At 38.7% G+C, this 26,775-nt stretch overlaps 1 protein-coding gene and 1 long non-coding RNA gene across 4 annotated transcripts; one reads left to right on the top strand and one right to left on the bottom strand.

Moving 5' to 3' along the window:
- Positions 1 to 12: 12 nt before the first annotated feature.
- LOC148655328 (uncharacterized) lies at positions 13 to 1,362 on the bottom strand. The gene is made up of 2 exons (XR_015941244.1): positions 1,262 to 1,362; positions 13 to 636 (listed from the first exon to the last, which is right to left on the bottom strand). It is a non-coding gene; the product is annotated as an uncharacterized LOC148655328 (long non-coding RNA).
- A 102-nt stretch (positions 1,363 to 1,464) lies between these two features.
- On the top strand, positions 1,465 to 25,952 carry LOC148655329 (dihydrofolate reductase). Of its 3 annotated transcripts, XM_088645854.1 has the most exons (8): positions 1,569 to 1,694; positions 1,952 to 1,972; positions 2,775 to 2,867; positions 5,088 to 5,137; positions 7,149 to 7,254; positions 9,978 to 10,104; positions 12,132 to 12,247; positions 12,949 to 13,070. In XM_088645854.1, exons 3-8 carry the CDS (start codon positions 2,809 to 2,811, stop codon positions 13,037 to 13,039), a joined length of 549 nt encoding a protein of 182 aa, XP_088501980.1. In that variant the 5' UTR covers positions 1,569 to 1,694; positions 1,952 to 1,972; positions 2,775 to 2,808; the 3' UTR covers positions 13,040 to 13,070. The 3 variants fall into 3 exon arrangements, with proteins under 3 accessions (XP_088501978.1, XP_088501979.1, XP_088501980.1); XM_088645852.1 differs by lacking the exons at positions 1,952 to 1,972; positions 2,775 to 2,867 and adding an exon at positions 24,765 to 25,952 and having other exon boundaries at positions 1,465 to 1,694; positions 12,949 to 13,090; XM_088645853.1 differs by lacking the exons at positions 1,952 to 1,972; positions 2,775 to 2,867 and adding an exon at positions 17,998 to 19,116 and having other exon boundaries at positions 1,465 to 1,694; positions 12,949 to 13,090.
- The last annotated feature ends 823 nt before the right edge of the window (positions 25,953 to 26,775 follow it).

A 26,775-nucleotide genomic window follows, 5' to 3' on the forward strand; every position in this document is an offset into this window, starting at 1 on the left:
GGAAAATTACACTTTTTGTCACAGGTGCACTGACACTTTATTGAATATGGCTCTATTCATTATGCTGATTGGCATTTCTTCATCGGCAGGGGATCTTACATAAGATGCACCACAGGGGCCACCGGTGGGGACAATACTGTGCATGTGCATGCTTTGCACCAGGTTGTAGGGCGTGTCTTGTGCGATGGTGTGCCATTTGTCTCATACAGCCTGGGCAAGCATGTGCCAGTTCACTGGTCTTCCAGGGTTAGGTACCACACTTCATCCCAGCTAATCCCACTGGAATTGAAGCGTGACAACCTGGGCATCCACAGCATTACTGTCACAACTGCTTGCAAGAAAGCTGATGTAAGATGAGCGGTGTAAGGACGTGCACTGTCGTGCTGGGATGTCGTCAGGTCAGGATGAGTCTGCAGCAGATGAGGTCCCAGCACTTATTACTGTCGCATCATTGCTGTCAGGTCACCATCAATCAGATGAAGCTCTTTAGTGCCTACTCCTGCCTAGGAGCTCCCCATAGTTTGATCTGTTTTACACAATAATCACCATGTTCTGCTCAGCTGTGCCTCACTCACTGATGGCTGTGGCTGAAGAGCAGGGTCCCCTGACAAGTGTGTCTTTGTTCTTTTCGCCGGGCTTAATATTTTATGAAATACAAGCATAGTGATATTTTGATGATCAGTTTGTGAGACAACTATAAAAGACAACTTTAAATGTGTGCCATTCATTTATTAGGCCTTTTAGAAAACTAGATAACATTTTCCGGTTATTGTGTCCATTCTCGGACATTATGTAAGAGACACACTCCGCAAAGACGAGGGAAACATGTAAAAGATAAAAGGTACATGATTTAAGAGGCTCTGTGGGTTATTTTGGTGACGCGATTTAAAATTACATTTTAAAACCGATAGTAAACTTGGCTTCAGCGTTTTCCTATTCACAGATGAATGAAGTCGTCGGAAGAATTGAGTAAATACGATCTTGCTATTCGCTGCGTGTATCCAGGAGCTTCAAATTGTCGATATAATACCTCTATAAATAGTTCTGTCCCTTTTTTAAAAATAATAAACTAAATATCGTTCGGCAATAAGAAAAAAAAACATCGCATCACTATTGAATTCTTAAAGTATTAGGTAAATATTGCAATTTCGTATTTCTAAACTACTGTACTGCATGTGCTCAGACAATACGTGTTAATTCAATATTACTGCAAGTATCGCATTTAAAACCCCCTCTAAAGCATTACTACTGTCAAACTGACCTTCATTTGTCAAAGTTTTACACAATTGCCATGAGAGTCCATAGCAAGTATATAAAAATTAGGTGCAAGCAGCTACCGAGACACGATCCTGCAAACTGCAGTTATGTGCTGCTGAGCAAAATGTGAGAATAATTACATGACGTAACCTTCGCGGAGAAGGTCACGTGATAGGACACACGCGTCATCCGCATTTATTTCCTCCCAAATATTGGCATCTTGCGAAAGCGCTCGGCTGTGCAGTCCCCTTCTCGGATTAGTCTGTTGCACAGAGGGTTTTACAAAAGTTGCTCAGCGGAACACGGTCGGTGGGGATTTGAACTGGCAAGATGAGCGACCGTGAAGGCAAAGTTCATCACAAATCGATCAGGCTGATCGCTGCCGCTTGTAACGGCATGGGGATTGGGAAAGACGGGATTTTACCCTGGAGTCTGCCGTAAGTAACAGAGCACAGCTTAATTGCAACTTAATATCGCTGCGTTATGTCCTGTGTAATGCACAATAAATGGTTTGTGGTCGTGCGTTGGAAAAGGGTTAGAGGAATTGAAGCAGCATGATGCTATAGTATTTGCTGCTGTCTGTAATGAATTGCATTTGTCTTTGATACTGTACGCAAAACACATGCACGCACTCATGAAACTGCTTGAATTCACGAATGAGTTCCTGCCATATTTCTGTATGTCTTTCATGCAGATCTACTTTTCAGAAGTAGCTGTAGGTATTTTGTTTGTGGAAACCACAAGTATTAGGGAACTTCCTCGTTACCTGTTGTGTAAGGCAGAGTAACATGTAAAAAGAGTGACATGAAATAATGTATAAATAAGAAACAATAATTATATATAAATAATCTAAATATTATGTCCCATTGCATGTAAATATTACTGTATAAACAATAAGTTCTGGGTCGCTTCAGTACAGATGTAAAAAATCCCAAATCTGCTTATTTGGATCTAGTAACATTGTGGCTGTGTATCCAGTCCTTAGTAATTTATAAGTCAGGAATATATGATAAAATAGCAATTTAAGTTGGCCTGTTCATTTAAGTGGTGACAAACACAATTTACAGTTTATGTCATGTATGTGCCGTGGTTAAAAAGTAAGGTTTTGTGCACAAAAGCCAGACAGAACAGACTTTGTTTGTTATAGTAGTAAGGATTTGTGTAGACCATTCCTGCTTACAGAACGTTTCTTATCCAAACTAAATAATTTGCTTTAAATTAATTTGCAAACCGTTTAATAATTAAACTTTTTGGAGTGTCAATGACATAATTATAAAAATTAGTTGTCTAAAAAGTCATGCTTGGTGTTTGAGCACATTATGAATAGTGTTAGAGGATTGTGATGTTTTATTCTGGAAGGATATACTTCCCTTTAAAATGCACTTAGTAGTCATTGTGTTGATCCCAGCTAAATCCCCATTCAGCAAAACTGATTTATGTTGACCTTTGAGTATTGTACATTTTTATTTCTGTTGAAAATAAATACCTAAAATACCATAATTGTGATTATTATAAAGTACATCTCGTTTCTGTGGAAAAGAATAAAGTCAGATGTCTCATTCTGGAACTGGAATAACAATGCACCGTCACATGTACTGCAGGGCTGAAATGTGAGTATGTGCTTTTCCATTATATTGAAATGAACAAGTGTCTTAACATCTCATTCATACATCCATCCATTTCTATCCGCTTCATCCAATTCAGGGTTGTGGGTGTCCGGAGCCCATCCTAGCCAGCAACGGGCTAGCCAGCAACGGGCACGAGGCAGACACAAACACAGACAGGCACACACCTGTAGTATGGTAGTGCCATATGACTGATCTCTGCTGAACTAGTATGCTGGACAAATTTAATGGGGCCCTAACATGTCACTGCGGCTTGACTTTGAATGTAGAAGGAGCCTTCCTGTTGTCCAGCAAATATTGCATGAATTGAGTACTGTTAAGATAGAACAAGACCCCATCCCATGTTACAACAAAGATATTACTGCTCTGGGATCATCTGGAGAAAAGCAACCAAATTCATTATTGGGCTTAAGGCTATGTCCTGCACTGACAGGTGGAAAAATCTTAATCATTTTAGTCTCTAAAAAATTAGACTACAAGGGGACCTACTGTACATGTATTCAGAATCCTCTAGAGCACTGAAGAAGTCAACACAGTAGAGTTCCTCAGAATGAGCAATGAAACACAAAAAACATGGAACAAATGGAACCTGTGTGGAGGTGCATTAACAACTAAAGAAAAGAGATTTAGGGTGCACAGATTCAAAATCGGCCACAGAGAGCCACCATTTCTTGGATCAAGGAGTTGTGTTGAATAAATATTCTTGCTCCAGTGAGGGAAGGAATGTATTGCTGATAAGAAGGAAGCCAACCCTCAAAATGGGAAATCCTGGCAGCCTCCACTGGTCACTGCTGTGAAACTGAAGGTGGTAGCCTCTGATGTAGTCTGTCCTATCCATAGGTCAGGGTTGATAGTTTTTATCATAGTAGGGCCCTGTGGCCTGCTCAGAAATGTCTAAGATGTCTACTGACTGGGATTGGTGTCCATGCATCTTGGTGAAGGTGGTGATTCAACCCAGCCAAAGCAGACAGTTGTGACGACTTTGTTGCTATCTGAAACAGGTGAAAAGCTCATTGAGCACAGGGACAGAAGTATGGTATGACAAGCTGGGCCATCCAGATCAATATTTGGGAGTTGTCAAGCAAAGGTGGCAGCAGATCTTCTGAGTCGTGGAATACTCATTGAGACCATCTAGTTGAAGGCAATATGAAGCTATTTTGATAAAGTGGAGGTTGAGAGTCCTAATGAATGCCCATGAGTCTTTGATTCCAGGATAATCATGACAAGTTCAAGGTATAGAGGGGGTCATCGAGTACTTGTAAATACCTCATACACAAATGATGACCAGGAAGGGAGTCATGGATGAGATCCCTTGTAGAAATGGCCCAGATAAATGAGTATGCCAAACATGTGGTTAGAGAGGAGTATTCGAAAAAAAGAAGCCAAGGGCCCTACCTTAATGGAAGACACTTCGAGGCACCAGAGAGTGACAGATTCAAATAAAAAAGACAAAATCCAGAGCACAAGAAACTAGGCCAAGGCCAATCCAGACAATAACGGGGAGCTCGGCGAGCACTTGGCCATTTTCACAGTGAGGCTAATAATGGTGTAAATTAAGCCACGTCACCCCTGGTTGTGTACAAAAACGGCAGGCCAGAGTGAGAGTGATCTGTGATAGGGTACCTTCCTGTTGATATTAAATGCATTCTGTCCTTGAAAGTGAACCAAGGTTTTCCTGAAAAATCCTGTACAATGAACTACAGCAGATCAGTTACCTCCAGAACATTTCATTGTCATGTGGTGCACAGCAGAGGCCATACCAGTGCCAAAACCATACAAAGAGCATAGAAAACTCCTACACAAAGCATGATTTTAATTTCCCAGACTGCATGCAAGGAAAAAAAAACTCGGTTCATGTTTGCTTTTGAAAAAAAAACTAATGATGGACTGCATTTTTACAAATTGGTTTTTCCATTAAAAATCAATTTCAGGAAAGGTTTGTAAAAGAAATGTTAAAATTGTGTGTTTTTGGAGAGCATGAGTATCCAGCTTGCTGTGAGCTGTGGAGCAGTTTCAAAAAGCATTACTGCATGTACAGGATTTCCTGCAGAGCTTTGTATAAACTCCCATCTGTTGATTGAGACTTGGTGTTCTAGAATTGCATCATTAAATTAATTGCACTACTAAACTGTATTTTCAAAACTACAATAAAGTGTATTTTCTATACTACTTATAAACTACTAAATTATATTTTTTTTCCAACAGGAAGGAATTTAAATTCTTTTTGGACACCATCACCTCTGTTTCCAGTCCAGGTAACACTTGGATATCATAGTTAAGTGCTTTCTTCGTAGAATTGTATATACTGTAAGTTCAGTTTAAGTTTAAAACACTGTTTCAGTAATAAAGATAATAAAGGGGAGAACACTATTGTATTTTGAAAGTGCCAGGTTAAATTTTATGAACTAAGAATATATTTCAGGAGTGTTATAAGACCCTTTTTGAAATACAGTAGGGTCTCGACATTCAAGAGGGTTTGATGCAGAGAACCACCGTGAACAGCAAATTTGCGTAAGCACTTTGAGTGGTGTCAAAAAAGGCACTATTTAACTGTAAGGATATGTATTATTATTTTGTATATAACTAAATTCACCCCTGTACAATCATATAATGTACTACAGTAACCCTTCTTTATATGATAAAATAACATTGATCCACTAAAACAAACAACAGTAATCACAAACTGAGTGTAACCAGCTAAAATAAACAACATGAATCCCTTGGGCATATAATGTGGGCACTAGGGCAGGGGGCAGATAGAGGCTCACTCACTAACTAGATTAATCTCATGATTCCAGTCTGTTATGCAGCTAATTTGAAAGTTGCGGTTAACTACCTTTGGCTCCGTTTCATACCAATCTGCTTTTTTTCCATCCAAAACCCTATCAGCGTGATCAAATTGAAAATAAGCGAATTCCCAAATGTTAAATTCCAGGCAATACCAAGGGCTCTACTGTAATCACATATTGAAAACAAGTAGCTTTATATATCCTGTATGCATCTGAACACGACTAGGTATTTTTCAGGTGGAAGTTATAATGGCATTCAGAAGCTTATACTGTGTTATCTGTAACAGTTCATAGTGAGTTTCTTTTAAAATAATGTAAATTTGCCTATTATTTGGTTTGGTAGTTAGTAACTAATTGATCCAAGGATTTCATCCAGCTATTTTTTGAAAGAAGCCTGAGAATCAGCTTCAACAAAATGGCAGGAGAGCTTCTTCTGTACTCCCACAACCCTTTGAGTAAATAAGTGCCTTTGTTTATAGAAACATACATTATATGGAAGTAACAATCACATCTTCATTGAAACTTACTTCTACTGTACATCCCCACGTCCTACCAGGGAGAAACGTACATGCATTGCTTGGCTTCTGCTGACATTTGTAAGAATCCAATATTTTGACACTATGACTATTGTGTTGCTAGAAGACTAAAACTAACCACAAAGTCTAAGCTACCCAACACAGGCTTTTTGTGCTTGGTGAGCTGAGTGCTTCTTCATCCCACTGATCCCTGCTATAGCTTATGCCTTTAGAAAAACAACATAACAAATATTATAAACCAAAGGAGTTTGTTTGGTCTGTCCCATGTTTGTTTGCTTGCTTTGTCCAGCTGTTTATTGATGGATTCCAGTAAATTCATGGCTGGATTGTTTATTCCAGACCCCGTCTACTCATTGTGGAGAGACATGCCTCCCGTTTTCTGTTTAAACTGGACTTCCTTTATATTTCTACCTGTGATCGACCTGTGACACATTGAAACATCAACGTTTGCTGTAGCCTGTGGTAGTTTCCTGTCAATACCCTGGTGAACCTTGAATATGTGAATTAAATATGCTCTTTTGTGCTTCCACTGGGTGTTCAAGTAACGGCGTGGCCTTGTGTTCACACCGGTGAGCTCTTGTCTGTAGTTTCTACTGGATGAGACGTGTAGGATCCCCAGAGCCATTGTCTCACTCACACATTCTTTTAAAATTTCTATTTATTACTTGTTCTGACTCAGCATTGACCTTGGTCAGCCTGACATGGCTACACTGACACATTTAGCTTTGATTGTAGCAGAGATTGTGTTTTGTGATATATTGCCCAGGATTTGTTTTTAGCCTTAAATGAAAACTAGAATAAAAAACAAGAGATTTTATGTTGCCAGCTAAATGAAAACCAGAACTGAAGTTAAATAAGCTTGAAGATGTTCTGAAATGCACTGAGCATTAAACTCAAGTTAATGGGTGTGACAGTCATCCCTCACGTTTCTGCTTCCCCAGACAAGAAAAACCTGCTGATTTGGGGGAAACAGTGCTGGATATCCTTCCCAGAGAGTCTGCATCCCCTGGCGAACTGCATTCATGTGGTCTTGAGCAGGACCATGGGGTAAGTCATCTGACAGAGAGAGAGGAGCCTGGCAGTCGGACTGTCATCTTCCCTCTAGCTTCCTTGAGACTCTTCACTGTTAACCAGCAAAATCTAGATTTCCACGGTAACATCAACAATACAAGTTTACTGACAATGTTTCCTTTATACAAACTAATATAAATTATCTGTATAATCAAGAGAATCCTTACAGTTTCTCAGTCTTCTACTGCTTCTGCAGTGTAGATTCTTTTCATCTCAGTTTTCCGTTACATTGTGTTCCGTGATTCCCTGTATCCCAGATCAAAAGGATTTGATGATACCACCATTAAATACTATGCTCCTGGGGAAAACAAAGGTCATATCCTTTCACAAAAGTACAGTTTAAGTAAACTGAATTGTGATCCTGAAGATGAAAATTCATCTTTCACCACGACAATAACCCAAGAACACGTCCAAAGCTACATACAGTATAGTGGGTTATCAAGACAAAAGTGAATGTCCTTGAGTGGCTCAGTCAAAATTCTGACTTGAATCTGATGGAAAAATTTGTGACCCCTTGAAAATTGCTGAACATTTTCATGGACGGTTCTCAACCAACTTGATAGAATTTTAGCAAGTTTGGAATGAAGAATGGGTGAAAAGTGCACCATCCCGATGAGCAATATTGGTAGAGACTTATCCAAAAATACCTAGAACTGTATTTAGTGTCAAAGGTGCTTCCATCAGACTCGGGGGCCTCTCAGTGACCTGCACCTTCTTGAATCAGGCCTTTTCTGTCATCTAGTTATTTGTTGTGATTTTGAGATTTTAATTACTACTCAAAAGTTCTTCTGTCAAGGGCCTTTAGTTAGCTAGACATGAGGATTCCATTATGCTGTACAGTTACACTATGGGTGGAATTTTAGATTTTGTTAGTTCTACAAAAAAATGCAGACAATTGCTGAAAATGTGTTAAAACATCACCCCACTTGAATACAATAACCAGCTTTGCCCCATGAAAACTTCGAATCGGTACAAAAACAAAAAACTGGGACATGCAGGCCTTTCAAAAAGTGTTCACCCTCTTATTTATAAAAGTGAATATTTTAAGTATTCACTTTAAAAATGTGAATGCATCATTGGAAGGCAGTGAATACATTTTGCAAGGCACTGTAGATAAGGTGACACTGGCCCATCTCTTCATTTAGTTCCCTTCGAATGCACTAATAATCACACAGTGCAATATTGTGATTCTGATTGAAGAAGGGAAGACATAACTTCTTTTCCACAAGTTAGCATCTCCTAAATCCAATTAAGAAAAGAACCCTACAAGAGTCTGTTGCCTAATGCAACTGCTTTTCTTAGATTTTGTCATCTAAAGCTGATAAACTCCTGGGTCAGGCTGAGTTTTGTGAGAATTATTTATGTACTCTCCAACTTAGTGCATCTCATCTTGTGGAGTTTCATGCAGCCCCTCCTCAGCAGCTGTCTGAAATGATAAATTAAGCCTGTCCCCACCACATGATATTGGATCCTATTTCCACTGTTTTGCTATGTTCAAATTTTAGCATTTTGTTTCCCTTGGTAACACATATAATCCATAGATAATAAAGAATCAGAATGATTAACTTGGCCCTTAAACATGCAGTTGCGAAGCCTATGTTAAAAAAGCAGAACTTGGACTAACCCTGTTCAGGAGTCAATTCATCCATAGTTTAACTGCTTTACCCAATGTAGGGTCATTGAAGGGTCGAATTATATCATGGCAAGCAATGGGTCCAAGGCAGGATACACCCTAAAGAAAACTCCAGTCCATCTCAAGGCATACACAGACACATACACACTCACACCAGGGCCAATATTCCCAAAACCCAATAAAACTGCCAGTATGTCTTTGGACTGTGGAAGGAAACCCATATGAACACCAGAAGAACAGGAAGTTCACTCAGACTGCACCCCAGGAATTGAACCCAGGGTCCCAGCGCTGTGAGGTAGCAATGCTAACCATGGTACCACTGTGCCACTCTGTAGTTATCAGCCAATATTTTGATTTACTAGTTCAAGTAGGGAGCTGCGTCAGCATGCGTAGGCTGCAAATGAGCAAGTAAAGGTTTATTCCATGCTCAAAAGACAAGAAACGCAAGATTTCGGCTGTGGAGCCTTCTTTAACACACCCTAAGAAGGCTCCATACCTGAAATGTGTTTCATTTGTTCTCTTTTCAGCATGGAATAAACCTTTACTTGTTCCTTTTTAATTGACTATTTTTGAAAAGGTTCTAGATTGGATTGTTGCTGTTCAGATGCATGCTCACCTGTCAGCCAATAAGTGTATATGTAAAATATGATGTATTTAACTTCAGTTCAGTTGCTGAATACATAGTACAGAAACAGCTCTTGTGAGGGTTACTAATGATCTACTGATGACAGTTTTTTTTGCCAATTCTTGTCTTTCTTCTGCTTTCAATACTGTTGATCGCCATCACACACCATCATGATCAGTATATCAGAGAGGGCTGTTGGTGTTGCTGGAACTGTTTTGTTGTTGTTTGATATCATATCTAACTGAAAGAAAACAATGTTACAATTTGTCATTTTTCCTCTCCAATAAGTTTGGTCACATCTGGTGCCCCACAAGGCTGTATTTTTGGTTCAATTCATTGCTGTACTGATGACACCCAAATTTATATTTAAAGTCTGCTGCATACAATATAGTTTGCTTAATGATAGAAAAGTCTAACTCTCGACTCTCGATTTTTTTACAGCTGTGTGCCAGACCATGCTCACTATCTCTGCCATGATTTACCAAGTGTGATACAGTTAGGATCCACCCATCCTCTCAGTGATAAGATTGAAACCATATGGATCTTAGGTGGGGCTGAGTTATATAAAGTGAGTATATCAGAAATTACTCAAAATGTCTTTATTAATAACTATCTAGCCCATTTGATTAACACTTTTTACTGCTTAAAATGAAACTAGAGTTTTCTCAATCCATTTTAAAATAGTATTCAGTCCAAGGGTGTTCGCATAAGTACATAAGAAAGGTGACAAAATAGTTTCATAGCTGAGTGAATCTAAAATGTAATTGAGCCCACTTCTTGAAGTAGTCCAGACACAGGCATCAGCCACCTGTCAGTTCTTGGTACTCACAGTTCTTGTGTAAAGAAGTGTTTCCTATTCTCTGTCCTAAATAGATTCCCTTTTATTTTCCAGTTGTAAACACTGTGTCTTTGTTTCACTACTGAGTGTGACACTGTCCTCTGGGATGATCCTATCTATATTACTTAGGATATTATATTCTTAGATTCAATGTTTTCAGTCTTCTTTGTTCTAGGTTAAATAGATGTATCTAATTTATAATGCCATTCCAGTCATACAGTACATTACCCTTGATTCATGTAGTTTTTAATTTTATTAATTTAATTAACCTTTAATGAGGCGTCTTGTCAAAAGCAATAAACAAGCAAACAGTGTGTTAGAAAACATCCTTGAAACAATAGAATTTAAATCAAGGAATGTTATTTTAAAATTGTGCAGTGCAAGAATTTAGAATGTACTGTTCAATTTTGGCCACCATGTTAGAAAAATATATTACTGCTCTGGAATCAGTCCAGAGAAAAGCAAATAAAAACTCAGGCTTTAAGGGATGTTTTTTCAAAATCAATAGTGAAACATTAACATTAAAGGATAGAAATGGAAACTAAGGGAAAGTTGATTGAAATTAAAAAGTATAAGTGTACTCTCACCTTGGCTTGAGTTTTGAGCTCAGGGTCCCCTCTTACTCAATTTAAAGAGATATGTGTAATTCTGCTTTGTGTATAGTAAGTTTCAATAAGCAGCGACAGACCAGTGTCGTGCCCTTATTATGGCTCATCAGCGTAGCCTAGCTGTATTTCTACTAATCTTTTATAAGGTTCACATAAGGAACACCTTTTAGGGGTTATTTTTTAAGAAGCAGAATTTGTTGTGAATTACATGAGAAGTCTCTTTAGAGATTTCTCCTTTATAGTATTGAGGTTGGATATTAAAAAAAAGGTTAATGCTATTCAATACTTCCACATCCCATAATTCATCACAAATTCTGCTTGCTGTTATAAACCCCATAACCCTAATACTATATGGAAACCATAACAGGGTTTCCTTACTTTAAGATATAATAGTGACGTGAGTGACCAATTCAAAGTATATTCTCTCTGATATGCAAGAGCAGACTGTATCTGCTTTAGCTTACTTGAACTGGCTCCCTGTGGGTTTAGAATAAGATGAAAACACTGCTGCTCTCCATTAGGGGCTCAAATAGTTTGACTCCTGACTAGTCAAACATTGGACATTCTTTCAGTTCCCAATATGAGGCTCTCATCCCTGGTTGACCCTGAAGGTCTGTGTTTCCTGTTTTCTTGCTCCAGGGTTGTAGAATCTCCAAGCTCCTATCATATCTTGCAAGTTAGTCAGCATTTTCCAACTCCACCTTAAGACACGCTTTTATTCACTAGCTTTTGATTTTATGTAACAATGTGTTAGTTTGTGTACCCATGATTTTGTTTTTGCCTGATTTGATCATAAACGGCCTTGAGATGCATCATGATAGGTGCTATATAAAATAAAAATGTTTTATTGTAATCAAGTAATTTTTTCAAACCAGAAACAAAAGCAACTGCTCTATTCTAAATAATTCTTAACGGGTAAATTAGAAATGTTTCGTTGAATAGGGAGTATGGAACAAGCTGCCCAGCCCAGTGATTGAAGCTGATGGCCTGGTTTCCTTCATGAAAAGGCTGGATGAGCTTCTTGGATCAATTGGCTACTAACTGGTCTAAATGGGCTAAAAGGGCCAAATGGCTTCTTCTCATTTCTCACCTTTCTTATGTTCTTACAGATCAATAGCTTTTTAAACTATTTTTTTAAATCAAATATAGGAGTCCTTGAAACATCCATGGTGTGACCACATCTACCTCACTCAGGTCATGGCAGATTTTGACTGTGACACGTTCTTCCCAGAGTTTGATCAGGAGATTTACAAACTGCAGGATGAGTAAGAGCTCTTTTTATTTCTGATGGGTGTTGATGAATACTGTGTAGGGGTAAGCTGCCGTTACCCCCAGGAGACCCCAGTAGTAGGTTTTGTAGTTCCCTGAGTTTCATCAAACAAGATGGGTCAGGACAATTTGTCAAAGTCAAAGTCATAATGTCAAAGTGGTGTTAGTATGATTCATTTTTACAACGTTATGTCAGTTGTGTTGTGTTCTACTATTATTCTATTGCAATTCCAAGCACAACACAATTTTTCTCATATAAATCAAAGTCACATACAATGGTCGTTTTAAAATGGAAATCGATACTCTGTTATTGGAAAACACTTTGAGCACCTTAACTATCTCTGACCCAGGTTCCAGTTGGAGAGACGATGGCTTCTAATCTTCTATGCTTGTGAAGACCAATGATCCTAAAGTTGCAGTAGTCTTCTCTGTGCCTAAATTCATTTTGATAATTTATGAATGAAGAAAAATACAAAATAATATACATTTCCTTTGGGTTCTCATCTCTGAATTGTATTTTAGAGGATTAATTCAGCATCTTTTTTGATTAGCATTTGTGAATGCAATTCAATATTGTATATCGTATATAGAAAAACAAAAAATCTTAAAATGTCTAAATCTACAGCTATTCTAGTTCTTAATCCCAGTAATCCTACATAATATGTTTTGTTTGTTTTTTTCTTTCCACAATTCCTAGGTTTCCTGGTGTGCCAAGTGAAATTCAAGAGGATCAAGGTATCAAGCTCAAATTTCAGGTTTTCAAGAAGGACATGCATCAGAAGAACTGATAAAAGAGGAATGATTTGAGTTTGAACCAAATTCAAGTGCACATTATGGAGGTATCTATAATTTTAAATACAAGATATAGCAAAAAGAAATATCTATGTGCTGATAAAAAAAATGTTGAACTTTTATAGCAAGAAAGAAGTGAGTTAAAAAATTCTAAGTTTGAGTAAAAAACTAAAACTCAAATTCCGTGTAGACTTTAAAATCCTCATGCTCAAGGCTCTGCATGGCTTGGCACCTCAGTACCTGTCTGAACTAATATCGCCCTACTCCCCACCTCGCAACCTTCGCTCTTCTAATTCTGCTCTCCTTACTGTCCCCCAAGCCCGTCTACGTTGTATGGGAGACAGGGCCTTCTCCTGTTATGCCCCCAAGCTCTGGAACTCTCTCCCCAAGGATATCAGAGGGTCACCTTCTCTAAACTCCTTCAAATCCAGACTCAAAACCCTCTTCTTCAGAATAGCTTTTACTTAACTGCTTCCATTCTTCACCCCTCTTCTTTTCTAAGTACCACCATCCACGATCTCCTCTGTATATTGTAATTGTGTTTTATCTTGTGTATTCTTATTATTTATTGTTGTTGTCATCCTGTAAAGCGCTTTGAGAAGCCACCTTTAAAGGCGCTATATAAAATAAAGTTTATGTCACGGATGTCGGAAAGGACGAACCGTAGAATGGCAGGAGAGCAAAAGACCCTATGCGTAGCAGCGAGACGGGGAGTAGCCTGGCTCAGCTGTTCAGGAAATGCCGTATAGAAACCTATGCCCTCAGGTAGCAACGTGGGGCGACCTGGTGCTAGGCAGGTCTCAGGACATCCGAACGTCAATGCTGAGCGAAGGCAGACTGAAAGACCCGGAAATATATAGCCCCAGAGCAAGAGAAACACTGGAAGGACAGCAAAGAACCGGAAATGAGAGACGGGACAGAGAAGGAGCACCCTCTGGCTGCAGAGGGCGTGGAAGTTTATTATTATTATTATTATTATTATTATTAAAAATACATATATTTTCTTTCTAAATGAAACAGTTGCAGAACACCGTGTGCCTTACTTTTTGTGTAGATCTGACTAAGACCAGGCTTTCTTGTCGTACTCGAAGTCTTCCAAGTTTCATCCTATTAGTGCTCATACATATGTGTTTGGATTAATTAGCTAATGAGAGTGCTTGGTCCAGTGATTATGGTGAAGTGTTTATTTTCATATGGTTCCTGTTTGCCATTTTTGTTCTACTCACTGTGTTACAGTAAGAAGGGCACTGAACCTCCTTGTGCTTTGTCAATTAGGTGAGAAGTAAAACTGAAATGATTTTGTAAAGGACTTTGTAACTGCAGCTACAGTGTGGTAAAAGTACACCCCCTTAAGAGTTTTTTATGGTTTAACATATTGTGATGCCACATGGGGCAGCCTACAAAAGAGGCACACATTCTAGGCAGGCCTGAGCACAGACATACCCTAAATACAAGACTAGAGGGACTTTATTCAATAATTTTCTGTAGCCAGAAATTTGGCTCTTCAGCCGGATGTTGGGAAAAATATCCGTGAGCTCTTGCAGAAAAGCCCTTCTGGCCTCTTGTCAGGGAAAAACGTCCACGGTGAGGAAAATTAGTTACCTGCACTGAGGAAAATATCAGCCTTTTGCTATGGCAGATTAAAGCTCTTCTGGCTACCTAGCTGGGAAAAACTTCAATGACTGCAGCAGGCAACGTGGGTTTTCCAACTCTCACACTGGAAAAGAGCCCGCAGACACGTGACAGGTTCAGCCTTTCCAAGCAGAGACCAGGGTTATCCAGAAGAGTTTATCTTTGGCCTCTATTCCTGGTCATTACCCTCTTCCTCTCTACTCGGCACTGTATTTATGCACAGCTGATCCTGCTTCAGTGATTGCTAGCCCTGTCAATTCTCCTGTGATTTGCACACTGCCATGTTGGGCATCACAATATTAAGACATACAGTATTTGACCTTCATCTGTTCCTAACGGTAGATAAAACTAACATCATTTGACAAATAACACACAAAAATTCTTGTGTGAACTTTGTGTGAAAAAGTTAGTGCAGCCTTACTTTTGGTTCAGTAACCTGTGGTACCTGTTAAGTGGCAATAATGTAAGTTAAAAGCTTCCAGAAACAGTTGATCAGTCGCTCACATCAAATAGGAGGTTTCTGACTCGCACCTCCTTACAGTTCAGTAAGCACAGTTCTCTTTAAGTCCCACCACAGCATTTCTGTGGGGTTTAGGTTTGGACATTGACTGGGCCATTCCAAATTTCTGATTTTATAATAATTGCTTACACTTATATAGCGCTTTTCTGGACACTCCACTCAAAGCGCTTTACAGGTAACCACCAATGTGCAGCATCCACCTGGATGATGCGACGGCAGCCATAGGGCCAACGGGAAATTTGGCCAGGACGCCGGGGTTACACCCCTACTCTTTTCGAGAAACGCCCTGGGATTTTTAATGACCACAGAGAGTCAGGACCTCGGTTTTACGTCTCATCCGAAGGACGGCGCCTGTTTTACAGTATAGTGTCCCCATCACTATACTGGGGCATTAGGACCCACATGGACTGCAGGGTGAGCGCCCCCTGCTGGCCCCACTAACACCTCTTCCAGCAGCAACCTTAGTTTTTCCCAGGAGGTCTCCCATCCAGGTACTGACCAGGCTCACACCTGCTTAGCTTCAGTGGGTTGCCAGTTGTGAGTTGCAGGGTGATATGGCTGCTGGCTCTTTTGTTTTTCTTTTTTAGCCATTCAGTTGAAGATTTGCTTAGGTTTTGGATCATTAGACTGTTGCCTGATGCACTCTGAGTTCAACTTAGCGGCTAGACACATGGTCTCACATTTCCTCTAGGTTACTCTGGCATGGTATGGAATTCATGGTTGACTCAAGGATAGCAAGGCGTCCAGGTCCTGGTGCAGCAAAGCAGGCCCAAACCATCACCCCCCCCCCCCCCACCACCACCGTGCTTGATGGATGGTATAAGTTTCTTCCCCAGAACACATTGTTCCAGAAGTCTTGTTTTTCATTGAAGTGCTGTTTTGCAAATGTAAGCAATTGAAGAGCAGGGTTTCCTCCTGGCTTTGCTCCCATGAAAGCCATTCTTATTCAATCTTTTCATGATGGTGATGGACTTACGAAGAAATTACCTTATGTTATCACAAACCTGAATGTGTAATACCAAACTGACAAGGTTTCTGATTTTTATACAGATGGATAATGATGATGATCTAATCATTTTGCACAGTTGTGGGAGACCTGATTGTACATACCTTCTTAACTGAGATGGTAAAACTATGAGTGCTCTTACTTTCTCACAAAAAGGTATTGAATGCTGGCTGATTTTTAAAAATTAAATAATGAAAAATAATTTTTGTATGATGTCAGATTAGGTTAGATTTTTCTACTATTAGGACTTGGTGAGGTCACAAATGTTTAAATATGTGCAGTCATAAATTCTAAGTAATAAATGTAAGGTGTACTTACATTTCACCACACTGTATTAATGTGTCGCTTGTCCAGAAATACGAATATGTCACTTAAGATAAAAAACATTTGATAAATAAGTAACTCTATGTTATATAAAATGTGTAGTAATGGATCTGATTGATTGTTCCCTTTTCTCCTGGTCCAATGTGGCATGTCACTGCAAGAGCTTAATAAACCCTTCTGGACTGTATTGTTGTCTTTTGAGAAATCATAAATGAAAGAAATGTATTTTCTGTAATAACCATGTTTTGATTGATTTACTTGCATTTGATCTGGAAGGTTTTGTTACTTTTGCTAAAAACCTTTGAAGTAATAGGATTCCCACATTTGAGAATATGAGTAAGAGTTTAGTTTCTGAGTTGGCACACCTGTCTTGTTTGGGGATCCCATTAGTTAAACCAGTAGTTTTTAGTCCTTATCCTGGAGTAAGTCTTTTCCACTGAATCTTGCAGTTTCAATTTCGTTCTATTAACCATTCAGACTACTTCATAGGCATAATTGAACTTCTTGATTAAACATTAGAAATACTTTGACACAGGCTTTTATTTGCAGAGAAATGTCGCAAACTGAATGCCTCCAGTTTCCACTCTTTTTGCGTACTGAGTGGTTGCTCCCTTAATTCTATCTAAATGTCTAATATTTTAGATGACCTATGAGTGTTGAGAGAGGTGGGAATTACTGTATAAGAAACTCAAACTGAAAAGGGAATATTCTATATTCTGCAGCGGACCCCAGAACTAATTACTTACGGCCCACACACCTGAGTGAGATGAGGTGTGACTGCCAGACAGAGTTGATACTAATTTCTAACACCATCGAACTTCTTGGGAGCTGAAAAAAAGGTCTTAATGTAATTATAGATCAATTGGCTGCATAGATTAATCAATTTGCCTTAGTAGGTCTCAGCTGGAAAGAGTACAAATCACTGAAACGTGACTTGGTGTTAACCTGAAGTCATGCAGCAGAGGTAGTACTTTTAGTACTATCTGCTATCTCAGAGATAGTAGAGTTTGTGAAGTTAGGGTTTTGCCATTTTGACCTCTGCAAAGCCCAAGGAATATTTAAGAAACAGAGGTTTTAACATAATGTAAGCAGCTGATACAAAAGGGATTGTGAGAGCTTAAGGTTAAAGCATCCACTTTAGCTGGGATTTGAATCTACTGTACAGCCCTCTGGTCAGGTGTCCAGATCTCGTATTACTACTCCAGAAGTGAGCACCCACTCTCATGTTTTTCTAAACTCCTTCACAAGGAAGGTTATCACACCTGTGCATTTTAACCACAAACCAGATCAAAAACAGCAAAGAAAAGATCACTGCAATCACTTAAAACTGCTTGCAGTAGTTCTCTCTTTTAGCTGCTTTGTGACTGTCTTTTTAACACATTCTTAGTATTTCAGATTTGTGGTTGCTAACCCTGGCATAGCAGGAACACTGTGTCGTCTTAATATTGATTTCTGTTTCCTATCCAGGACAGATTTTTAATTTTGCTACTGATTCTCAAAGGGTAAATGGAATTTGTAATGGATATCACCCCTGTACCGACTTTTGACTTTCAGAACTTTCAAAACATTGAGGCATGTTGCCTGAACTGGAGCTCTGCAGAAGGAAACAAAGCTCAATGTGAGCTTTTCTGATAGTGTCATTTCCACCTGTCTCTCTTCATCTTAAACTGAGCACCTTATTAAGAAGTTTTGTATCAGAAATAAGGGTAAGAATTTTGAAAAGGGACTGACTTAAGTTGTTGGAAACACTTCTTTTTAATTAGAGAATGTTTTCGAATATCAGGAGTGTAGAATCAAGTTAACCAAAAGTAGTTATATTAAGTAGTCAATTAGTACTAGATATTTAGATGTCAGCTTCAGTGAAAACCAGAAGATTTCAAACTCAGTTTCATAGACCATGGAATTCCATGTGGTTTTGAAAATGTATTTAATTTGTAAAGAAATATTTTAATAAAAATATATTTCTTTATTGTCCCTTTCTTTTGATTTTAACTTTACCTTTCACTATTGCTATGTCAATACATGGAACCTAGGCACATTAAGTGCGATTGTGTTGACAAATTGAAGAATATTTAGGCTTTAAAAGAAACAGGAAGTTTATAGAGACTTAACAGTAAAAGCTGTTTTCAGAGCCTTTTCAAATCACCTATCACCAATTGTAAAAACTGTTTTGGAGCTACATGTTTTTTTTTCTCCACAGATAAGTTCATCACTCAATTATTACATTTACTTCTTTAGATGCAACTGTACTGTATGTACACACTGTACATAGATACAGTTTCACATAGTTTTTGTATTCATCTCTGTGTTTCAGGCTACTTTAGTGTTATTTCTCAAAATAAAATAATTCTCTCCACTAGATGGAGACAATCCATGTTATCCACCGATCTGCAGGAAAAAAAGATGAGAACATCCAAGAATATTATTGTTTCTAGTGTATTCCACTCCAAGGTGAAAAACAGGCTGAGCACCCAACATTCAAGCAGATATTCCAAGTAGTACTAATTAAACCCATTTTCATTACCCTATAAATTGAGTTAATTACTAAATTAGTTACTAAATGTAAAAAAGCAAATACATTTTACAAATGAGAGACTGTTTGGAGTGTCATTGATCTCAGGATCTCAGGATCTCATCGTATTGGTTCTTGAAAGGACCTGGGGCCTCAACAACATCCTGTAGCTGGGTTGCTGGTCCAAGACTCCCACAAGCCTTTGTGTAAGAATCTCCTGTTTTTGTTCTCAAATGCACTTCCACATAGTTACCACTTGGGTTCCGTGGTTCGTGTTTCACTGTTGATTCTGAAGAACACTGCTGGGTTCACACTGTCAGTGCCTTTGAGGAGTCTGAATACTTGTATTGGGTCCCCTCGTACTCTGCTCTGTTCAAGACTAAAAGGGTTAAGCTCCTTCAGGCTGTCCGTGAAGGACATTTCCTTCAGCTCTAGACTGTATCTGGTTGCTCTTCTCAGGACTGATTTCAATGCAGATATATATTTTATAATGTGGTGACCAAAACTGTACACAATATTCTAAATGAGGTCTTACTAGTGTGTTATATTTTTACAAAAACATCCCTCAATTTAAAGTTTTTCTAAACTTATGAGGTTTCATATACTGTATAGCCTCTTCCAGCTCAGTTTCCTGTTTTTATTTATAGTTTGTTTTTGCCACTTGTATGCAAAATCCCTCATTTGTCTGCTTTAAACATTGTTTTCTAGGTGTTTGCACAGTCTTTGATTTTTGCTGATTCTGCAGTGTTAGTTAATCCTTCAGTTCTGCTTTCATGTGTGAATGTGACTAATTTACTAACTACAGTATACCAGAATATAGATTACCGATATATGTAAAAAGAGTTGTGGTCCTAGTGTAGATCTCTGTGGTACTCCGCTAATTAGATTACTCCAATTTGAGTATTCATCCCTAATCTGTATTCTCTGTTTAGCATTAATTCATTTTCAATCCAAACTCTTTAAATATTATCTTTTAAATTTTACTAATTTATTTGCTAACAATGTTAGGTTTTATTCCTTATTAATATAATTCCAAATTGATTGCTCACAAAAATATTGACAAAACCCAATATTATGCATGAGCATATAGAGTTACAATGATAATATACCATAATAATATAATAATCATTATCACAAATTTTTGCATTGACTCAAGTGACCCCAGCTTTAGAACCACATTAACACAAACCTGTGATGATACAAGGGACTGGACAGCATGCCAGACCATCACAGGTCACCCACATGTACACACAAGCACACAGAGACAATTCAGTGACACCAGTTAATTAATTAGCATGTGTTGCATATGTTTGGGAGAAAATCCACACAATAGCATGGTGAACATGCAGACTTCACACAGAAAGTATCCAAGTCCTAAATCAAACTTGGGACCCACAAACATCAGACATTCTCTGGTATTGACACATATTTCCACTGACATACATCTGTAGAAATTCTGAGACTTTTTTTCCCTTCTGGGAGTGTCTTTGAAGTACTCATCCAGAAACAAAACAAAAACAATATGATGGTTCTCTTTCATTAGACAGAAAAGTCAATGTTTCTGTCTGAACTGTGTCAATGGCTGTAATGATGAAAAAACGTACCAGCAAAAAATCAAGATTATTTGTACGATTTGACATCAGATTTGACAGCATCAGTTAGCATACTGATTTTTACTTCAGACAAAAGAACAACCACAAAATTGTAGTGAGGGGATTTAATCTTCTGACAGATTTTCTAGCTGATTCATTCCAGAATCACTATATCTATTCAATATAAGAAATGTGTATGAGGCAGTTAGAGAATTCAGACAGTGGATTTAATAATAATCCCATCCTGTTCATGGGATTTAGATAACAATCCACTTTCAAAACGCTTTTCCCAAAACAGTGGAGCTGGAGCCTATCCCAGCAAGCAACAGGTGCAAGGCAGGGTGTACTCTGGAAAAGACGCCCATCCATCGCAGAGCAGACATACTGTACACAAACACAGGCAGGTACAGTACATACAGTATTCATACCTGGGCCAATTTCCCCAGAAGCCAATTAACCTACCAGTATGTCTTTGGACTGTGGGAGGAAACTCATACAAACATGGGGCAAACATACAGACTCCACACAGACAGCACCCGAGGTCCAGAATTGAATGCAGGACCCCTGAACTGAACGCTAAGTGTCCTGCCATTGTGCCATCCAGAATTTGGATATTAGGAAAATGATTCCAGATGGTTTACTTTATGCTTCACAGAGCTAGACTATCTTAATATTGTTTAATATACTGTAGGTTAATATTGTCAGTTATTTAAAACAAAAACCTTTGTCATAATTTCATCCCCTGCTGAGTTTCATTTGTTTTTCAATTAATTATGTCCTACAAAAAACTGCTACTGAGATTCAACAACACCTTAAGAAATATCAGAAAACAACATGGAGAAAAAGTTCTTGAATGATAATAATACACAGGAAAATCTACTCTCTGTGCCTGCAGCAGTTTGCATTTTGCTGTTACTGAAATGCAAATATAAACAGCAGTCAAACTTAAGTTATCTATCCCCTCATGCTCTATATGCCATATCGAAGGCTTGGGGGAGTTATGTGAAAAAATCAGACGTCTGTTTAATTGTCTATTTACACTGAGGCGTTGTAATCAAAAGAAGAATATGACAGTTAAAATGCCACAGCTGCAGCAACACTGTGCTTGTCAAGGACAAGGACTGTCCTAGCATTATGGAGTATTTCCTATGAGAAGGCATTTGCTCTCAGACACAGAAGGGAACTAATGTAATAAAGAGCCAGAGCTGGGAAAAAATTAGACAAAATTGCTGAGCTTAGGTTCTGAAGCAGATATTAATTTCTGAAGATCTACTGTATATGACCTCAAAGACAGTATATTTACCACCTTAATTCCTTAACCCAGTTGTTACACTGCAGAAAATTACAGATTTTAATTGCATATGCCATCTATTTTCATATTCATTGTGAATTATATGCAATAAACTCAACATGTAACATTTCCTAATAATACTGTATGTCATGTTTAAATGAAAAAGAACGATTTATACTCCCTTTTATTAACCTCATGCGCTTTCAGGTATAATTCAGCTTGACAACTTCACTGTTCTTAATAGACACAGGTCTCATCTGGAGGCTTAGTAAGGGGTACATTTGGTGCAGCCAAAGGCTTGTTTAATAAATTAAAATCCAGCTCTGCATATTTTGGAAAATGAAATGGACCCTCTTTCTGTTGTTTTCCCATGTACAAAGGCTTCATTTAATGAGTCTATACTGGACATGCCCTCCTCACTTGGCTCACACTCTCTCCAAAGAAAAATTAGTGCTGAAGCAGAATTTAGTGAGGAAAAACTGCAAGGTCTCAAGAAATTCGGGATGTTTTAATTAAAGGTCTTGAGAAGTGGTTATAAAAGATGTTATGCCACGAGGGGCCTATTGTAAGAATTAACTACTTCTCAATCTTTCTTCTAAATTATTAAAAACTTTCAAAAACTGTAAATAAGCTAAGGTATCTGCAAAAAATGCTGGGAGGTCTTTAAGGGCTTTCTCTATGTCTAATGGCATCTCCCTTCTACGTTGTTCAGAGGGTACAGACCGCCTGTGTCAGCAGGGTGCTGTATTTTGATGTTGGTCAAAGCCATGTGGATCAGGCACTTGGAGATGCAATTAAACTTCCTGTCTGACCACACATGCTGCAGAACTGCAGTTTAGAAATGTTATTTGAAACGTTTTTTTTTAAGACAATTTGGAGGGCAGGTGCAGAAATCTTTAAATACTGGAATTCCAATATAAACAGTGTTTCAAGTCTTATTTGAGGAGATAGTTTGATAATTAACACAGTTGCCTCACAGCTCCTGTGTCCTGGGTTTGATTCTGACTGGGGTACCTTCTGTGTGGTGGTTGCATGATCTCTCCATATTTGCATGGGTTTTCTGCTAGTGCTCTGATTTACTCCAACTCTCCAAAGACATGCTGGCTAGATTAAATAGTCCTCTATGTTGTCCCTATCCCTGTGTGCTTCTCTGTCGGTATATGCCCTGCATTGGATAGGACTCACAATCTTGCTTGCATTCCTTCACTGAGTCCCATGTTTTTGGGATGGGCTCTGGTTTGCTGAAACCCTCTCCAGGAATAAGCAGCTTTCTGAAAGTGGATGGATGTGCTGCAAGGTGGTTCTAGTGGCAAAATCGAAAATGGCTTGGAGAGGCGGAAATGGAATGTAAGAAAGTTTGGGTTATCCCTGTTGGCTGCAATCAGTAAGAACTGAAAAACAGAGCACAATGTCCTCAGGAAAGAAAAAGTGAGATGCACCATTCCATGAAAAATGAATAATTCCCTAAAGCGCAATTCCCCCAAAAGTCCAGCAAAGCAATAACTCAGATAAAGTCACCTTGTGCAATATATTACATCCAACTCAAAGCATGCCTATGACAGTTTGATTACTGCCTAATACATGCATCATCGTATTGTCAGGTAAGTATTAGTAACTCCTTGGATAACTAGAATATAACAGCATTCAGGTATTGAGAAAGGTACAGAAGTTTAAGCAATTGCTCTTTCTAAAGGTTTGAATTTGCCTCCTCCTCCAGCCTCTATCGGTTAGATCTCATAAGATAAGATCACTTTATTGGCAATATACAATTTCTTGTATTAGGAATGTGTCTTTTTGCATACCCCAACTTGCTCTCCATGAGACACACAGACAGGGAGAGAAGCTTGGGGTCAGAGCACAGGGTCCACCATTGTACAGCACCCCTGGAGCAGTTGGGGTTAAGGGCCTTGCTCAGGGGCCCAATGGAGTAGGATTCCTCTGCCGGCTGCGAGATACGAACCGGCAACCTTCCAGCCACAGGCGCAGATCCTGAGCCACAGAGCCACCCCATAAGTGAGAGGAGTGGCAGCTACAATAGTCCTTTGCCAGGGACCAGGCTAAAAACTATACACTGCATTCTCTTCACGTACAAGAAGCCGAAGGAAACATAATACCTCCAGCAAATAGTGTAATAGCTCTTCTCATGGCTGAAGCACATGGATTTGTATATTTTGAGTTCAGAATGAATTGAGTATCAAGGTACGGAGAAAGGAATTGGTGAAAATATAAGCATATTTTAATTCCTGCTCAGTGCATAAGGTTAGATCATTTATATTCAAGCTAATCAGTCCTTACAATGCATCTTAATATGAAAGCATGAAATAATGTGTGAAAACTTTAAAAGGAATGGGTGAATACTGTATGTTTTGTAAAGAGGAAAACAATGTGTTAAAATCCTCTGTACACACTTGAGTTAATCATGTACAAAAGCATAAACAGGAAGTTACAAATAAAGCACAGTACATCACTACCACCAAGCACTTAATCCTGGATATAATGTTCCTTATTAAGGAAGATATTTAAAGACATACTGTAGCAACTAATAAATAGACTCATCATCTACAGAAAATAATGCTTATAATTACGACCATTAGTACCAGTTCAGCAGCTGTATATAATGCATGCGGAGAAAAGTATTTTTTGAGTGGCAGATGCTTTAAAAAGACTATTTCAAATAACCTGTAATATAAAATGGTGCAACAGTCAAAGCCTGTTTTGACAGGCTTATGTGTTGAAGGTATGACGACAAATACATTTCCATTGCCTTATTTATAGGCCTATTTCTGCGCTAAAACATATATCGTTGTGCTCTGTTACTACTGAAACAAAATGTTGTTTTTTTAGTCTTTCAGGACTTGAATGCAGTAATTGCTCCCTTCTCACAGAGACAGGGGCCTAATTAATCCTCGAAGGGACACTGAAGCCTGCGTGTCTTTTGGAGTCCAACAAGCTCGAGTTGGGGCCTCACATGAGGGTACTGGCCGCCTCCAAGCCCAGCACAAGGAGCCTGTGGTGCGTTTCTCACATTCATCTTGTTCATTTGTTTGTCCTTGCGCATTACTCTTGCGCTTTGGCAGGTGGAATAAATGAACACAGTTTGCTCTTCTCCCAGGAGGGGAGAGGTGGTCAGAGATCCGGCTGGCTGTGGCCTGGTGTCCCCCAGGGTCTCCTGCGCACCTTAGACTGGGGTTTCTCCAGGGGCCTGCTGAGCAAGGCATCTCGGAGCTGAACCGAGGCTCTGACCATCCTTAAAATAGATGATAAATTGCAGAGCATATCCAGGTTTTTTTTTTTTGCTCTTGCTCTTCTGTGAAGTTTCCTTAAAAATGTAAATGCCCTGTAAATCAAGCGGTACCACACAGAAAGTTCCAGTTGGTCAGCTTGACATTATGATCATTTCTGGTGTCTTTGAGTGACGTCTCCGGACAGACAGAGGTAAAAGCCTGGGTGATGTTCCCATTTGCTCACACAAAAAATGTAAAATAGCCAAAGTGAGCAAATAGATACCCTGTTCTCTTTCATTATATGTTTAAATGCAATTTCAAGGGAAAGAAAATTCTAATGCAGTGTAAAGTTTTAAAAAAGACTTCTATAATTGGGCACATTGATAGAGAACCCAGACAGACTAGTTTAGCACTAGTTTTGTCAGATTCTGGCAGTGAAAATTATTCTGTCTAGTCTATAACCTTATACATGTTTGTCAGGCAAAGCCGAGAGGTAGTGTCATTACTATTTTAAGAACATTGATACAGTAAAGTTTGTCATATTTCTATATTTGTGAAAAAAGTCAAATATAAAATGAAAATGATTGTATACAGAAAATATGTGTTGATTGTTCCTTAGTTTAACTGTTTGACAAACGTATGTTATATTACCACAAGCACGTTGACAGTCATAGACTAATTCTCAAATTTTGACATTTGGTGCAGATCTTTAAGAAACACCCTGTCATATCTGTGACAACTGCTGAAACAAGAAAAACCAAGATCATAACAATTGTATTTAAAAATATAACAGTTCTTGTGTAGCGTGTGTTGTTTGGTATAGTTTGCTTTTATTAATTGTTCAGTTTCAGGAATACGTACAGTAGGAATGAGTGAGCAAGTTTTGCGTCTGCTAAATGTTTGGTGATGAAAGAAAAGATTGTTCGATTTTGCTTCCTCTTGCACAGCAAAAGAAGAAAAGGGGGACAGGAGATTTCTGAATTACTTTAAGGAGAATTTTTTGAAAAACTAACTAACACGCATGGAATACTTCATACAATTCAAAGCCCATTAAATGAAGATGAAATCACTATAAAGGTCACATTTCTACATTAAATTGCAAAATACCTAGAAGGGAATATATTTAAGGCAATGGAAAACTAGTGTATCAAAGAATAGGTCATAAGAAGCCGATCCAAGGGTAGGCCCATTCATCATAAATGAAGTGGAACCTTAGACCTGATTTTTTTAATGTTAATGTTTTTAAGTAATGTGTTTCTCAAAAATATATGAGACTTGCAGTGTTAAGGTTTCAATAAAAAAAAACTCCACAGTAAATACATCAAAATTCAGGAAGAGCACTATGAGAGGTTTAACCCAACAACATGCACAGTTGATAACCTTCAGGCAACAAAGTGCACTCCCTCTCTGTAAGGTGATAGTCGGTAATAGGCATATCCCACCCTAGGCACTGAATCTCTGGCGCCAGGACAGCGATTTCATGTTTGTACCAAATCTTCAGAAGCCTGACCTTCATGAAAGCACTTGCTTAGAGCTCGGGCGTCGCCATGACAACCACATTTGCGAAGCATCTGTGGAGGTGGACATAGTCTCTGGCAGGCGCTCCTTACGAGAAAAGTACCTTCCCTTTG

This window comes from Lepisosteus platostomus, chromosome 9 (assembly GCF_059453375.1).
Source record: "Lepisosteus platostomus isolate fLepPlt1 chromosome 9, fLepPlt1.hap1, whole genome shotgun sequence".
NCBI classification, from domain to species: domain Eukaryota; kingdom Metazoa; phylum Chordata; class Actinopteri; order Semionotiformes; family Lepisosteidae; genus Lepisosteus; species Lepisosteus platostomus.

Coding starts and splice junctions, on each gene's coding strand:
- LOC148655329 (XM_088645852.1), top strand. CDS start 1,588: ATGAGCGACCGTGAAGGCAAAGTTCATCACAAATCGATCAGGCTGATC. Junction 7,255..9,977: donor GTCTTGAGCAGGACCATGGG/GTAAGTCATCTG, acceptor ATTTTTTTACAG/CTGTGTGCCAGACCATGCTC. Junction 10,105..12,131: donor GTGGGGCTGAGTTATATAAA/GTGAGTATATCA, acceptor AATCAAATATAG/GAGTCCTTGAAACATCCATG.